At 31.9% G+C, this 16,616-nt stretch overlaps 2 protein-coding genes across 2 annotated transcripts in view; one reads left to right on the top strand and one right to left on the bottom strand.

Moving 5' to 3' along the window:
* Positions 1-658: 658 nt before the first annotated feature.
* LOC133203608 (splicing factor 45-like) lies at positions 659-7,664 on the bottom strand. Its single transcript, XM_061339378.1, has 13 exons — positions 7,570-7,664; positions 7,387-7,453; positions 6,835-6,908; positions 6,621-6,713; positions 6,156-6,367; positions 5,717-5,865; positions 5,438-5,497; positions 5,063-5,132; positions 4,753-4,904; positions 3,578-3,651; positions 3,285-3,383; positions 1,389-1,461; positions 659-1,201 (listed from the first exon to the last, which is right to left on the bottom strand). The coding sequence occupies exons 2-13, from the start codon at positions 7,448-7,450 to the stop codon at positions 1,092-1,094; spliced, it is 1,230 nt and encodes a 409-aa protein (XP_061195362.1). The 5' UTR covers positions 7,451-7,453; positions 7,570-7,664; the 3' UTR covers positions 659-1,091.
* Positions 7,665-11,496: 3,832 nt separating this feature from the next.
* LOC133203612 (monoacylglycerol lipase ABHD6-like) overlaps positions 11,497-16,616 on the top strand; it is a 13,240-nt gene continuing 8,120 nt past the window's right edge. Inside the window, exons 1-8 of the mRNA XM_061339384.1 lie at positions 11,497-11,532; positions 13,079-13,194; positions 13,369-13,528; positions 13,688-13,804; positions 14,353-14,485; positions 14,977-15,146; positions 15,650-15,704; positions 16,194-16,294. Coding sequence (XP_061195368.1) covers positions 13,079-13,194; positions 13,369-13,528; positions 13,688-13,804; positions 14,353-14,485; positions 14,977-15,146; positions 15,650-15,704; positions 16,194-16,294 — 852 coding nt within the window. The 5' untranslated portion in view covers positions 11,497-11,532. The remainder of the gene's footprint in view (positions 11,533-13,078; positions 13,195-13,368; positions 13,529-13,687; positions 13,805-14,352; positions 14,486-14,976; positions 15,147-15,649; positions 15,705-16,193; positions 16,295-16,616) is intronic.

The raw sequence follows: 16,616 nt of genomic DNA, 5'->3' as shown, positions 1-16,616 counted from the left end.
TCGTTCCTTTTCATCCCAAGGGCAAGGATACTCTTAGACCACAACTTTGATAAAATAATCTTTGTACCAAAACCTTTCCAAAGATGGACTCCAGTGCAGGGTCAACTTAATTGACATCCTTACTAAATCCTCCAAAAATGATCCATAATTTGACCAAAAAAAAAACCTATTGGTTAGTTGCACAAAAATACATCTTAAAAAGTAGATAAGATTCACAGACAAATACAGGTGCTCACTGATGTCTTTATCCCAAAAGTGAGAATTTTACCTGTATGCCTCATCCTATTTATTAATTTCATTCTTCAAGTTAGATCATTTGAAAAAAAAGGATATTCCCCTGCAGGGTTACCCTCCCTAGCCTACATGATTCCCAACACTGTGTAAATGTCAAATTATTTTTGTTTCACTTTGAAATCTGAAGAATCAGGAATCATCCTGCATGCAGTTGTTTGTTCATTAAGAGTACCTCATCAACATGAAATGCTGTCAAACAGAGCTAGGGATAAAGAGTCCCCATCAAAGCTCTGGCAATTCCATAAACAACACCAAAAAGAGCTCCTTATAAAGGTTGTTGAATGTTTTTGCATGCTTGAATTGGAGGAGAGTTCCAAAACACATCATGCACAATTTTATGGTAAAATGCATATAAGCAATCTAATTTGATATTTTTCCCATTTGGTTCAGAAATACAGTACAACTTTATTACCATTACCTCAAACACAAGTGCATACCACAAGGAAAGAACTAAACTTTACAAGTATGGCATACATGTATATGATGAGAACTATAATATTAGTTTTGATTTGTTGAAGACTTGTATTTACTTTCTGTATTTCTCTTAGCATTCTAAATGTTTTACGTTAACATGTACATCAGCAACACAAATCATCTCAGATAACACGTACATCTGTCTAGTCTATGTACAGTGCTTTCTTTGTGAACTCAAAGAAATCTTTAAACATTGCAATTTTTAATTCTTAAAAATCTTTATCTTTTCAATGTAATAATTTTGCACTGTATAAATCAACTTCGCATTAAAAATGGACATAAGTGAATGAGTGATGGGACTTGATGATGGTAATACACAAAGGTCAGGAATCTATTTCACCGCCTAGATCCAGTCTCCGAAATCTGTCCAAATTGTAAAAACAAGCTTTGACAACTCGACCACCAAAGAATCTACCATTCAGGTCAATAATTGCTGTAAAAAAAAGAGTCATAGAACAGACAGAGAAATTATAAATACAATAATAAGTTTATTGAAATTGTGTATTGTCTTTTTCAAACTAACAGAAAGTGATCATTTTTACTGACCCAATAATTTTACCCTAGAAAGCAGTTCGATAATTCAAAAATTTACAAATCAAACTCAATGAAACACTTTATACCTTTAATGGCTGAATCAACTCTTTCAAACTCAACAAAGATTCTCACAGCTTCATCATCCTCTCCATTAGGAATCTAAAAGTTAACAACAAATATTGTAGTGAAAATCTAAGTCTATATTCAGGCTACTGACATTGTTCTATACTGTATTTTGCTGATTTTTATTCTCCTGTATAGGGTTTAAAATTAACTTGATGCACATGCGTTTCTTTTTTTTTTCAATGTCCAATCATAGTTGTTTGAATTTCTGTATATTCATGTATAAAACAAGTCTCTCACTAACATATATACATAATTATTTTTTTTCAATAATTAAATGCTTAACCAAGTCCATGAACTGAACTTTAACACCAGGAGTTACCTTCCTTTTAAATAGTACAGTAAAACTTGGTTATACAGAAGTCACTGGGACCTCATGCTTCCTTATATTGTGAAGTCGTTTATTTTCTTGGGGTCAAATTTTCATGATTTGTGAAAAATTACTGGTTTGAGGGGATTTAAATTCATGGTTTAAGGAGAAACATTATATAGCAGTATGAAATCTTCACATTTTGTGGGGGATCTGAATTGGTGGGTCGCTTCATACCATGAAAACAATGAAAATTAACCCCCCATGAAAATTTGTGATTCTTTATATCTGTATAAGGAATGTAGTCTTCTTACTACAAGATTTGTAAAAAGTTCCTTATATCTGTGATTTCCTCATAAGCCAGAGCTCCAGATAATTTTTTACCTCAAAGTGTATTTACTCCCTGATTTTCCAATCAATGCAGATTTTGCTTTTCAGCAAAATAATCAAGGAGTATTTTGTTAATCTATTGCTCTTTTGACATCTTGTGTGATTTTTAGCTCTTTATCGAAATAAGTGTTTTTGAAAGAGGAATGTTAAAAAAAGGACAGTTTCAGCATTTATCAATTAGGTTAATGAAATTTAAAAAAAAAATGTCAGCTTTTATCTATAACTAAGAGACATTTCATTTCTTTCACCAGAAAGACCAGAAGTGGGCAAAGTTACCAAGGGCACACAGAACTCCATTTAAGATTAGGCCTGTATCGATCGTAGCAAGAGTTACCGAGAAAAATATCCTTCCTTTGGCCAGATAAAATTAATATTTAGATTTTCATCCCAGCCTGCCCCTCTAGAAATGTTCCACCCTGTTGCTTTTGTTCCTGTTTTTTGTTTTCTAAAATATATATTAGGTTTTGCTATATAAAATGTTGGCATCGATCGAGGTAAAAGTTCTAGAGTTACTCCCGTTTGCATTAAAAGTCGCGTAGCGCTATTTATAGCAAAGGAGCATGTGGAAAACAAAAAAGCAATAATTTTCATACAATTATTAATAAAGGTTGTAGGCGGACTTAAGATGAAATTATTGCGACAGAAAATGTTAAATATATAAGAACTATTTAATAAACAGTGACAAAGACACCATGCCTGTTTTGCGCAATTTTGACAACATCGACGTGTTTGCTTTAAGAACGAAAATTTTGATATTATATGAACAATGGAAATCTGTGATATTTTCTGACAAAATACGCGTATTTAATATTCAAATCATTCTCCCGATCTGGAAATTGGCCTAGGTTATTCCGAATACGCTTATATAAATCAAAATTTCCTTTTGATAAAAATTCAAACACTGAGCTGACCTCAATTCACATAATTAGTTAAATCGTACTTGTATCATTCAATCCGTTGTACACAGTACTTTCGTAGAGTAATGCTTATTTATGATTGCCAATGCATAATTATATGCCCTGTTTTAATTTTTAATGCATATTTTGAAAAATTCAATGCATATTTCTGCAAATACGCACCTTATTTGGAGCGTCTAGTTTTCCTATAAACCAAGGTTTACTGTATTTTATTTTTGAATACTGCAAGAATCAGTACATACTTCAAATATGACACACTTGATGACCTTCCCATATTTAGAGCATTCCTCTGCCGTCTCTGGCTCTAGTTCTTTATCAACCTCTCCCGGTCCTACCATGTTCTACAAGACATCACAAATCTTTGTTAAAATAGGCCTTCTTTTCTATTTACTACAATGTACTCATCACAAAAGGGCAGGGAATACACAGTTTAGTTTTTCTTTTCATTTTGCATTATTTTGAATTGACATGCACGTATATTGTAATTAGAGTTTAATAATTCTTCATCAGAACTGATTTGATTTTCCAAACTCACCCTCAATAAGACCACTTTTGAAGGATTTTTCATTAAATTTGTGTTTGAAGAAGGCTCTCTTGAAGGTGGCTCAACTACAACCAATCAAGTAAAGATTACCCACACCGACTATAATGAATGTTTATATATATATATATATATATATATATATATATATATATATATATATATATATATATATATATATAAATATATAAATATATATATATATATATATATATATATATATATATATATATATATATATATATATATATATATATATATATATACATACAAAGATTGTATAATATGGGCAAACATTTCTGTCTGTGACAATATTTTACATACATGGAAAGTAAAAATGCTTGTGTCTCTATAAATTTCTTAAATCAATACACCAAGTAAGATATCTACAGAATGAAGGTTTTTGATAGGGACTGTATGTTTATTGATGTCTACGGGTTTCTTTTAGATGGTTAGTGCACACAGTTATAGAGTATCTGTATGTATTTGAGATGAACTACAGAATGTAACACTTATGTTTGGGTAGGTTTTGAGATAGACCAATGTCTCCGACTCATGTCTGAGAATGTAGTTTTCTGAGATGGACACAATGAAATTTGAACTCATCAGATTTCCAAATGGACACCATGATCACTTATTTTCAGTGGATTATTGTGATTGATATACTGAACACTTTCTTTCTGTAGATTTTTCTTACAGTGTCTTTGCTTACTTTTGGGTAGATCTTTCTTATAATGTCTTTGCTTACTTTTGGGTAGATCTTTATTACAGGGTATGACTTACTTTTGGGTAGATCTTTATTGCAGTGTATGACTTACTTTTGGGTGGATCTTTAATACAGTGTATGACTTACTTTTGGGTGTATCTTTATTACAGGGTATGACTTACTTTTGGGTGGATCTTTATTACAGGGTATGACTTACTTTTGGGTAGATCTTTAATACAGTGTATGACTTACTTTTGGGTGGATCTTTATTACAGGGTTTGACTTACTTTTGGGTAGATCTTTATTACAGTGTATGACTTACTTTTGGGTGGATCTTTATTACAGGGTATGACTTACTTTTGGGTTGATCTTTATTACAGGGTATGACTTACTTTTGGGTAGATCTTTATTACAGTGTATGACTTTACTTTTGTGTAGATCTTTATTACAGTGAATGACTTACTTTTGGGTAGATCTTTCTCGTGAATAATCTTTCCCCCTCTCTTGCTAGTCTTCTCCACAAACAATGCTGTACTCATTCCCTGCTCTGACTTCCCCAGACCCTGCCCCTCCTTGTATCCATACTTAGCCATGATCTTAGAGGCCACAGATCCTCTGAGATAAGAAAATACCAATTATTATAATGCTACCTCATTTCTTTTTAACAAATCTGAATATAATTATGGTATTCTTCTTTATGTTAATTCATCACTCAAATCTAAGAAACCAGTGTGCATCTTATAACACACATGAAAGCATCAGAATAAACATACCCTAAGCCTATAGTGTAGCCCATAGGTGGAGAACCAGATCTGTTTGGCATAATAGGTGAACCACCCATGTCTGTAAATTAGAACATACCGAATAAATGTATAATAGGTGAACCACCCATGTCTGTAAATTAGAACATACCGAATAAATGTATATCAATGGTAACTTCTATATCTGTGTATAATGGATCGAAATTTTACAATTCAAAGAGATACATACATGTATTCATCTCAAGTTTGTTCTCTAATTTCCTCTTCAAACTGTCTGAAGGATTTCCAATGAAACGCAATGTTTCTTTTCTTTATCCTTTTTTATTTTAACAGATAAGATATGTAGGATTTGGGGATAAACATGCATTTGCTGGAGACAATACTAACCACTGGACACCTGGTCCTCTTCAATGAGTGATGTGGGAGGGGCAATAGCTGCTCCTCCACCTGTCAAAAATAAGTAAAATAAGATAGAATGGTCATTTAACAAAATTTCTAAATAGTTTTGAATTCTTCTTTAATAAGATACTTGAAGTAATTACCATATTACTATTACATCTTGAAATTCTAGTGCTACAGCTTAGCAACCCAAACAATATTATATAAGCTGCCCAAAAATGACCACATGACATTTTAGTTTTGACTGAATTAACTTTTTTTTCTGACCTGGTTTCATAGGTTTCTCATAGTCGTCCTCCTCCTCCTCATCTCGTCTTCGCTGAGCCCGCTCCATCTCCCCACCTCCCCTCCTGTTGTAATCATCTCTGTCTCTATCTCTATCACGATCCCTATCTCTGTCTCTATCTCTTCGTCTCCTAAAATACATCAGTACAGAGCCACATACTTTAAACTACTTCTATTCTTGACAAATCTTTGGGGGATGAAATGCAATTTTATAAATGCTTTAGAAGATTTTATTATTAAGTGATTTTAACTTTATTTGAAACTTCCTACTAGAAATAAAAACACCTCATCTGTTTTACTGAAGGTAATGCATATTAAAACAACTCTCCTATATTTCTGGATTTCCCCCTTTTTTTCTTGATCCGACTACCCCTTTTTCCCCATCATCTACCCTCCTATTCTTTATAAAACACTGTTTTACCTGGAGTGTCGGTCCTCATCATTGTCCCTCTTTCTCATGTCCTCCTCTCTCTCTTTCATTCGCTGTTCTTTCCTCTTTTTGACAAAGTCCTCATAATCATTAGGTCTGAGGGGGTCATACTCATCTGTTACTCCTGTCAGGGAGGGAACTGGTTCTGAAGGTATGAAGGGGGAGCTACCGAGATTGGCTGATATTCTAGGACTTCTCTCAATCTTTCATACAAAAACAAGAACAATTTCATCTGTGGTTCAATAAAAGAAAAAGAATGAACATTTAAAAGAGGATTCCTGTTATTTTGAATTTTCTTTTTTCGGAAAGTTGAAGATATCAGTTTTAAAATTTTTCAAATTTGATGTTATCATTTTTAATTTCTTTTCAAAAAACAGTTATATATAACATTTTCTTCTCTGCAAGATTATAGTTTGAACTTCAACTCTATGTCTTGTTTTACTGTCTCTTCCCTACCCTGCCAGTGATCTGGTTGAAATAGAGCTCTGAATCGTTGGATTTCTTGAGGTCCATCACGGGGGCCAGCGTGGCTCCTCCATGTCTGCTCTTCTGTAAAACCATCAAACAGCAAAATACTACTATATACTATGCATATTTATAAGATACACACTAGTAAATAAACATAACAGGGGCAAAACTCATGAAATTTTGCATTTATAATTTATCTTACTCGACTTTGTGAGGAGGATGCTTTCTTGGCCTGTAGTTGTGACTGCAGAAGTTTGTAATTAGATGACCATCCAGCTGAAAGTTAGACATGATTAATCAACATCATAAAATCAAACATAAAGCATCTGCTTCAAACTTATAGGCAGCAAATATATATGTATGATAAATTATGTTATCTAATGTCAGTCTGTTGTTAGTGTGGGCAACCTTTAACTTTCCAATTTTTCAAAAGCATTGTGTAGATCGAGTTTGATCTCCATAAGAATTGTCTATAAAAGTTTTTAATGAGTATCAATTAACATTTAGTTGATTTAGATGTGTATATAAAAAGTTTTTAAAATGGTAATTACTTTGATGATACTATCTGCACTTGTCCCATTGATCACAGTGCATATACTGTATTCACAAAAACAGGTCTGAAGTTTAATGAAATAGTATACTAATTTTCACATTTTTTTTCACTTTGCTTAAGACCATTGACCATCAAATACGTCCCATTCTCATTTCTGCTTTGCTCAAGCTTTTTTCTAATATTATTACACGTTTTACATACCTACAACAGGCTTTGTACTTCCACCCTCTTCTTTGTCAATGTCTAAACCATCATACAGCGACATTTTCTGAAACAAAATAGAACACACAAATGTAACAAACCCTACATCATATGACCAAATAACAACCAACTCAGGCGACATACAAACAAAATTATATACGTGGGTTCAACAAAAATACATACTAAAATTACAATGACAGCAAAATTTGATAAATGTCCCTCAGAATCAAGAGTGAAGAAAATTTAGAGAGAATCGTGTTGTTTGTAATGACACACAGACCGGTGCATCGAAACGCCGAAATGTCGGGTTTCTGCCGAAATGTAACTAGAATGCGCCGAAATGACTGATGAAATTCTGCAATGACTGTGGATATCAATTGATACGGATACTAATACCTCAAAAACATAAACTTTTTGAGGTCAATCTTTACCCCTAAGGTTTTAGAGCCCATTTTATCGTAAATATTGGAGGAAGTCAGCCGCCATTGACGGGTTTCATAGTATACCGTATACCACGCCCGATTGTGTGTGTTTTTTTTTCTTCGATATGTTATAAATGTTTCATTCATTATACAATTATTATTATTTGTGAGAAAAAACATTTAATTAATTATCAATTATAAATTATTGTGAATATCAATCGATTATTATTGATATATAATTGATAAATTTACATCGCAAACGATGTTTGGAAACTGGGGAATTTGTTTGTTGTTTGTTTGGTTTTTTATTCATTTATTTATTTATTTTTGTATTAATGAAATAAATTTCGAAAAGGATAGGATGCAAGTTATTTCAACTTAAAAATCCTTTCCTCATTATACAAACAGTGTATAAAATATGATTGTCATAACAAATAAATTGAGACAATTTACAGTTATATCATACATGCAATATATATTAATTTGAACAAGAAGATTGCATGTTTATCAACTTCATGCAGGTGGATCAAGTACTTATTGATTTTTTTGAGAATTTGGAAATTTATCACCGTTTCAATCACCTTTAATAATAAAATAAAATTATCTCTCATATGGTGTGTACATTAATTTGTTAGACACAACTTGTGCAATAAATTATTCATCTTTCATGCTGGTAGCAATTGAACTGTTAAAGTTCGGTTGAATCAAATTAGTCTAAACATCTAGTTATGAGATCGTGATGTGACATTGTAAATACATGTTGAATTTTTTTTCACGTTTCTGATTCTCATTTCTGTCTTCACCCCCCCCCCCCCAAAAAAAAAAAAAAACGAATCATAATCAAGGAAAGTTTCGGAAACCAATTATGTAGATATATGTAAATTGATTCACGATACAGATTGTGTAACCATTTGGAGTGTGTGTATAGCGCACGTGCAAAACTTCACAGTTTGTCATGTACCTAATTATGTAATACCACATAATATTACGCACTTGTCGGATATAGATGAAGATCGATAATTTAGTTTCATTGAGATTTGCAGTCTGTGTAAACACAGTAAACATAAATTCAGACATCCATATCATTTCAGACAAATTTTAACAGTCTTCATACTCGTATAAGATACTGTAACATTTGTGAACTTGGTCTTTTGCCATTTTTCATCATATATGTATATAACGGGAATATTTGGAACTTTCGAGGAATTAAATTTTTTTTCTAATTAAAATAAATGAATAAAATCGGTTATTTTCAACATCTTGCGAGCTACTTTAGACCATTAAATTTTCGATGTAATAAAATGAATTAGACAAAAAACAGTTGTCTCTCTTTAAAATTTAACTTCCGTAACCGTAATTCAGGATTTTTTTTTTTTTTTTAGGTATATATACTTTTTTAAATTTTGGAAGCGAAATGCTCTATACTTTTGATTAACATCTTAAAACAACAGTTATTTTTAAATATTGTCGAGATTTTTAACTTTTACTGCTGAAAATTAACTTCCGTAACGATTAACTTCAGTAACGATATTTTTCACGAAATTTTAACTTATCGAATTCACGCGAGACTTCATGAATCAAACTTTAGTGTTCTATACTGAACATCAGAAAACAAAAATTGGTCAAAACCAGCTTTATTTAGAAAATAATAAGACTTGTTCAAGCATTAACTTCCGTAACATTCCTTGAAATCAATGTTATATTGAAATTGTTGTAAAAAGTTAACGATAGCCGATTTGTGGATATTTTTTTTAAGTTAACTGATATGTTCTTTAGAGAATTATGATATTCATTTTGCTATTTGAAACAATTATTTTTTTTTCATGTTTTATACCCTGAATTTGGTCCTCTTATCGTAGAATGACTGATAAAGATATTTCGTATACATGTACATGTCAAATATATGTAAATGTTGTTTTCTTAGTCATTTGGTCTATTTCCTTTTCTGCTAAACATATAAGGTGGTTGTATAGGAATAGCCTAAATTATTACCTTTCTCTTACCTGTAACATTTTGTATTTATTTAAATATAACTTTGTTGCATATAACCTGAAATAATAATTATACATTGATGTTAAAAAAGGACAACATTGAATATTTCAGATTTGCTGACACCTGGGCCTGGTACGATCAACTCCTATTGTTTAAATACCTTTTTGGTTCACACATACAGTGTAGTATAATTTGTATACATGTGATATACACCTGACCTAGTAATTTGAATCTGAATTCCAATTCACTGATCTTACATTGTTTAACTTACAGTATTTTTACATCTAGTAAATAAACTAATTCCTAAATTCTCATTAATTATTTTCACTTCCTTATAAGACATGTATACAATGTACTAAGTTTTACGTATCTTTTAAAAAAGATTGTGTATTTGGGAACTGAGTCTGGGCCCTGATAGGGCGTTGTGTTTGACACAATAAGAACAGTTCTCCAAATACAATCTCATCCTTAGTATTATTAGTAACTCCTATGGTTTTCTTTGGTTTTAATTAAATTTTAATGTACATATTATGTGCTATTGTTAAGTTCATTCTTTATAAAATGCTAATGACCAAATAACCTAGCTTTATGCATTTTACAAAGTTTTGGTGTTCTTTGCGTATGTATTTCATTATAGTTTTCATATTTTTTAAAGCTCTAATTCCAACTTTTCCAACTCATTTTTACAAATTTTCTTTATTTTTCTCATTCATTTCTAAAAAGATTAAATGTTTAAGTGGAAAATAACAATATTTTTATTTTCCCCCATATGATATCCAAAATATGTTTGTTTGGCTTTTCTTTAGAGGTTAATTTTCCATTTTCTTTCATTCTTTTTTTTTTAAATATCTGTTTTTCAAATTCAAAATTATGGCTCTTATTTGGGGAGTCAAAATTTTTTAATAAGAAACTTATGTTATAATTTTTTCTATTATTATTAGTTTTAATACTTAATTATATCAGGGACCTATATACTAATATATAGGTCCCTGATTATATGTTTTTTTTTCTTAGCTAATATTCTAATATTCATATTATCCTGATGATCAACATCCTCATTATTATTATTATTTTTTAAATAAGGTATATAATATATCATTTAAATTTTAAATATTTATTTAAATATCAATTTAAATAAAAACGTAATACGAGACTGACATATTACAAAGCGGATTAAAAAAAAAAACAATCGGGCGTGGTATACGGTATACTATGAAGCCCGTCAATGGCGGCTGACTTCCTTCAATATTTACGATAAAATGGGCTCTAAAACCTTAGGGGTAAAGATTGACCTCAAAAAGTTTATGTTTTTGAGGTATTAGTATCCGTATCAATTGATATCCACAGTCATTGCAGAATTTCATCAGTCATTTCGGCGCATTCTACTTACATTTCGGCAGAAACCCGACATTTCGGCGTTTCGTGTCACCCCACACAGACAGACGAATGAATAGATAACTCGTTCATAAAAAGCAAACTCTTTAAAAAAAAAAATAAACAAACAAAGATGACACGGATATACTGTGAAAAACAAAACCTGATATGATGTTTTTAAAATGGTGACGGGTTATTTGCATTGAATATACTTATATAGTCATATATGATTCTCAATCGGAAATATGTTACAACGGTACGGTTTTCTCACTTACAGCCCACCTCACTATTTCCTGCTAGAATTTTCTATAATGATTTTGTCACATGAGTGTATCAACCAAAAAAGCTGAAAGAAGAGGTAAAGAGCAACTGGTTTAGAAAATTGATGAAGCCTTAACATTTGTCATCTATTTACTGGAGTCATAAGCAAGCACATTATGGTTGTATTATGGTTGAATACTGAATAATGAACATTGCACATGATAATGTATTGCATGTTGAACAGTTGTTAATTACCAGGTTGGGACCGCCCAGGTAGGATATAGTAGCCTGTTTGAGATATGATTTTCCAAATGGGATATAAATTTACTGTGCAGAGAAAGAAGAAAGTTTATTTATAGCTAATATGTTTTACGGTGCCACTGTTGAAGCGAGCGCAGTTGAATACCATAAAAAAAAACTTTACATAGCTTACACACTTTAATCTTTGATCTGCCTCTTCAAAGTTTAAACCGCACGAGACAGTCTAGATTGTGACATCACATGACGTATGTAAATTGCATTTCTGTAACTGAGTTCAAATAGGCTTTTTGCAATTTTGATGCGAAAGGCCCTGTAGAGTAGATGCAATTATTTTTATGTTTTGATTAATTTAAGCTCTCTGAACTAAATTTTGATACATGATAAAGGGGGACTGTTTATTCACCATTTTGCATGGAATCCTGATAGTGAAGGAATTCTATGAGGGTTGCACAGAAAATTTGCTCAATGAATGTACAGATTTTTAATTTGATTTTTCTCTGTTTTTACATGTTAGTCTATTGAGATTGAGCTCCACTTGCTGCGCTCAATATAACTTATGTAAATCCACATAAAAATGCTTTTAAAAACATCTTAACTTTAATAGTGTGTTTTAAGGTGTGACAGGGTGAGCACACTGGATACCATCATAAATCTTTACATTTAACTTTAATCTGCTTTCTTCAAACAAGAGACCCCAGGAACATAGCTACGACACTGATGATGCATAGGCACATATTACAGCAAAGGGCTGCTTAAGGCCCCCAGCAGTTCAAGGGTAGTGCCCTCAGCCCCTGGTAGGGAGTTCAAGGGGTTGAAGCCCCCTGACAGAAAATGGACTTCACAGTTTTGAGACCCCTGGGTGACAAATTCTACACATATGAAATACAAGATTCTGAGTCTCTTTAAAATGAAATTTCAAAAGCAGAAAAGCTTTTTAAAAAATCGCATTCAAACCTTTTCACCAGAGGGATTTAGTAAGGAGAGTTCTCATATTTTTTCAGCATAATCAAATTTAGAACAGTGAGAAATTTATTTAAAAAGTATTCAAAAGTTTAGAACATGATGAAGTTTATTCAAGAAGTATTCAAAAAGTTAGAGCTTGAAGTAATTTATTCAAAAAATATTCAAAATAATCATACACACATCAATGTTTTACAACAGTTACTGTTACAAATAATAAACATATTTTGTTAGCTTCAAGGTAGTTTTATATCTATTGAATTAGTTGCATGTACATGTAGAAATTTTAAAGACATTTATAATTAAGGAGTCCTACAGTGAAACAGCTGATTAACTAAATTATAGTTCATTTAGTACACTAGTATTTTAACCTTGATTTAATTAATTATGCCTGTAATACTTTTTGACAATTGTGATTTCAGATGGTACCTGTACACACCTTGTTTTATCCTCTTTTGGCCTTTGTGACCACAATCACAGCAGCTTCTTTTTACTTTTTTATGATAAAACCAGAGCTCATTGTGCAGTATTACTTAAGGTTAGTACATTGATCCTATTTCAAGATTTTTGTGGATTCCCCCCCCCCCCCCTCTTTTTTCTGGCATATTATGATTGGCATGGTCATGTAGATGTGCTATTAGGTTTTGAAATTCAATTTTGGTCTTCTGGTGTATGTTTGAAGTCAAAATGACTTATTAATTTTTGATTTCAGAATGACAGTTTTATGGAGTGGTATGAGGATTAAGTATATTAATGTAAATGGGAGAAAAGTGTGCTATGGAGAGAAGGGATACAAACAGAAAGGCAGATCTAGCATTGTACTTCTACACGGGTTCTCAGCTGACAAATCAATGTGGGCACCTCTTGTTAAGGTTAACATCCTCATAAGTCTTCATCATCAACTGCTGAATTATTCATTTACTATTTGAATCAGTATTAAACATGTATATTAAGGATGATTTTTGCAGATCTTAAAAGAGATCATATAAATTTATCTCAGTACTCAGAGTATGAATTTTTTTCTTTGACAGAATCTCCCTAGTGATCTCCATGTGCTTGCTTTAGATCTCCCTGGAAATGGAGAAAGTGAGGCCCCCATGGAGGGCACTGACTTGTCACTGAAGGGACTTGTCAGAACTGTACACCAGGTACACTGCAGAGAGTTCTGGAGAAACTTTCATTCAGTTCTTATTTTAGTTAAATATGATAAGAATGTATATAGTGAAGATTGATTTTAATGTTCAATTTATATATTTATTTCGAAGACAAAAGGTTTATTAAACAGTATTCATGAATTAATGCACAGTTGTTTAAATGTGCAGTCAAGCCTCACTTATCCAGACACTGAGCAAAGAACTGGGTATGTTAAGTCTGATAATCAGCTGTGTAAAATCCTTCATCAAATTTAGAAACAGGGCCCATAAGTGGGCTTAACATTCCCAGTTCTTGTCTTGATTTGTGAAGCATAAGGAGTACTGAAACTTACTTGGTATATCTAAATATAAATTGTTCCCGACCCCGCAAATTTTGTCCAGAAGTTGAAGTGTCCAAATTATCAGCGTCAAGATTAATGAGACTCCACTACATCTTGAAAGTTATCAAAGAGTTATGCTGTGAAATGATTATAGTGATGTAACAAATGCTTTGATTTTCACATTTATTGTACATTTAAGTGTCTACTTCTGTGATGTTACAGATAATAGAGATTTTAGGGATGTCGGAGGATCCTATACACATAGTGGGTCTGTCCATGGGAGGAGCTGTAGCGGGCCTGTATGCTGCAGAGTATCCACACATTGTGGACAGGGTGACCATGATGTGTCCTGCTAGTAAGATTGCTAACTAAGTTGTAGTGAAAGAAATTTAAAAGAACTATATCAATAAAATTCTATATTGGACACATACAAATACTGTAAAACATATTTTTGAGAACTTTATTTTTGCGCAATTACATTATATGAGACCACCTGTTTACGAAATTTCAAGCTAGTGTATATTTAAATAATTAAAGATTATATATACAAAAATAACCAAAATCTGTGCAAAAAATTTTTTGCTTTTAAATACTAAATAACTATTTTGTGAAAATAATTGTTGTAAATATTTGTTGATCTACAATAAGAGCGTCGTCGCAAGCCATTGGTTTTGTGTCCATTCTATTTCCACAAACGTTTGTGGAAATAGAATGGACACAAAACCCGTGGCTTGCGACGATGCAATAAGAAATGTAAGAGAGTTTCTGAAATTTGTAAATTGTAACAATATAGATGGTATAGTTAAAGCTGTTATCAGTTTCTCCTCTTTTGTTATTTATATTTAGTGAGGACTCCTGAACAGACATCTGTTGCCATGGAGATACAGAAAGCCGTAGAATCTGGAGATGAGGGCACAATATTAAAAGACTGCCCTCTTTTCCCTCAGAACCCTGATGAGATGCAGTATTTGTTAGATTTTGCACAGTATCACAAGAGCAGTTTTATTCCAAAACAGGTATCCTTGATTTTTTGTTAAAATATGCATAGGCATAGAACCAAGAAATTTTCATAAAATGTCTGTCACTCTTTGGTAAAACTTCACAACTTTTTGAAACAGCTAGGTTTTTTTCTTTATTTGGTTCTAAACATGTTGTATTATATCCATGTTCATTGTATTTGCATAAACATTTATTTTCTGTGTTAATGACTCTGCATATATATCTAAATAAATTTCTGGCTCAAAGAATATTAATGTATCTTTAATTCAATGCCTCATATTTTATTACATGAATAAACAAGACACACACTACATGTTGGAGTTCCTGTGTCCTTACCTTTTACAGATATCTTTAATAATTTTTGTCACTGTGTATATTGAGATTGAAATTTTAAATAATTTCAAGCCTAATGGCTTTTTTTGTGTTTTATACAAAAGTATTGCAAAATGCAATACTGGTTGTTTTACAGAGTTAACCATTTCATATTTTATATTTATATTATGGAACATGTACTTTGTAGATTCTGCAGGGAGCAATTGATATGAGGAAGCAGTACCATGGATTTTATTTAAAATGTGAGTTTTTGTTCTGTGATTTGTAAATATTATGTATGCTTACTAGTATGCATTAATATTGACCACAGAAAGATATAGATATATGTAAGGCCCCAAGATTCCCCTTTTTGGGGTTAATTGACCTGTAGGTAGGTAAGTTGGGAATGATTTTGCTGAAATTGTTAATCACACATATTAATTAATTTTGCATTCAAATGTTAGATAAAAATTTAATTCATAGAATCAGCTTTGAATTATCACAACTCTGGGATACCTATTTTAGTCAATATGAAGGGTTATGGGAAAGTTTCCATTCAGGTCTCAGAAACCTCTTTCTTTAATAAATGTGTATTTAATGAATATTAAGATTGTTAAACATATAGATGTATAAAACTGGTAACTTGTTATTGGAAGTGGTGAAATTTATTTACTTTTTCTAGCAAACAGAAAGACAGCACTTTAAGGAGATGCTTAATTTTGTGATATTCTGATAGTTTTTATTTATACTAGTGTTAAAGGCCTTAGCAGCAGAAGAAAATGCTACATTACTAGAAAGAACAGCCCCAAAAATAAATGTACCCTCCCATGTTGTGTGGGGTCAGGAAGATCAGGTTAGAGTTGTTTTGTAGACTTTGTAATAAGGTAACAAGTTTGGCTTTCCAGAAAGCCTGAAATGTCATCTCTTTGGCTTCATTAATGTCACAGAATAAACAGTGGAATGTTAATATTATTTTCTCAGCTATTACGGGCAGTAGTATCGCTTTTGAAAAAATGGGGGGTGGAGGACAAAAAAAAAAAAAAAAAAAAATTCGACGGTTTATCTGAACAATCTTTGACAAAGGGAAAAAGGGGCTATCCAAACTCAACATTTTCATTTCTTGGAAGGGAAGGAGGGATTACAACTTTTCTGACACACATTTTTTCTATTATAAT

The sequence above is a fragment of the Saccostrea echinata genome, unplaced genomic scaffold, assembly GCF_033153115.1.
Source record: "Saccostrea echinata isolate AGI-Se365-2 ecotype Australia unplaced genomic scaffold, CSIRO_AGI_Sech_v1 ptg000051l, whole genome shotgun sequence".
NCBI classification, from domain to species: domain Eukaryota; kingdom Metazoa; phylum Mollusca; class Bivalvia; order Ostreida; family Ostreidae; genus Saccostrea; species Saccostrea echinata.
Note: the sequence above shows the minus strand (reverse complement) of the source record. Positions and strands in the feature narration are given on the sequence as shown.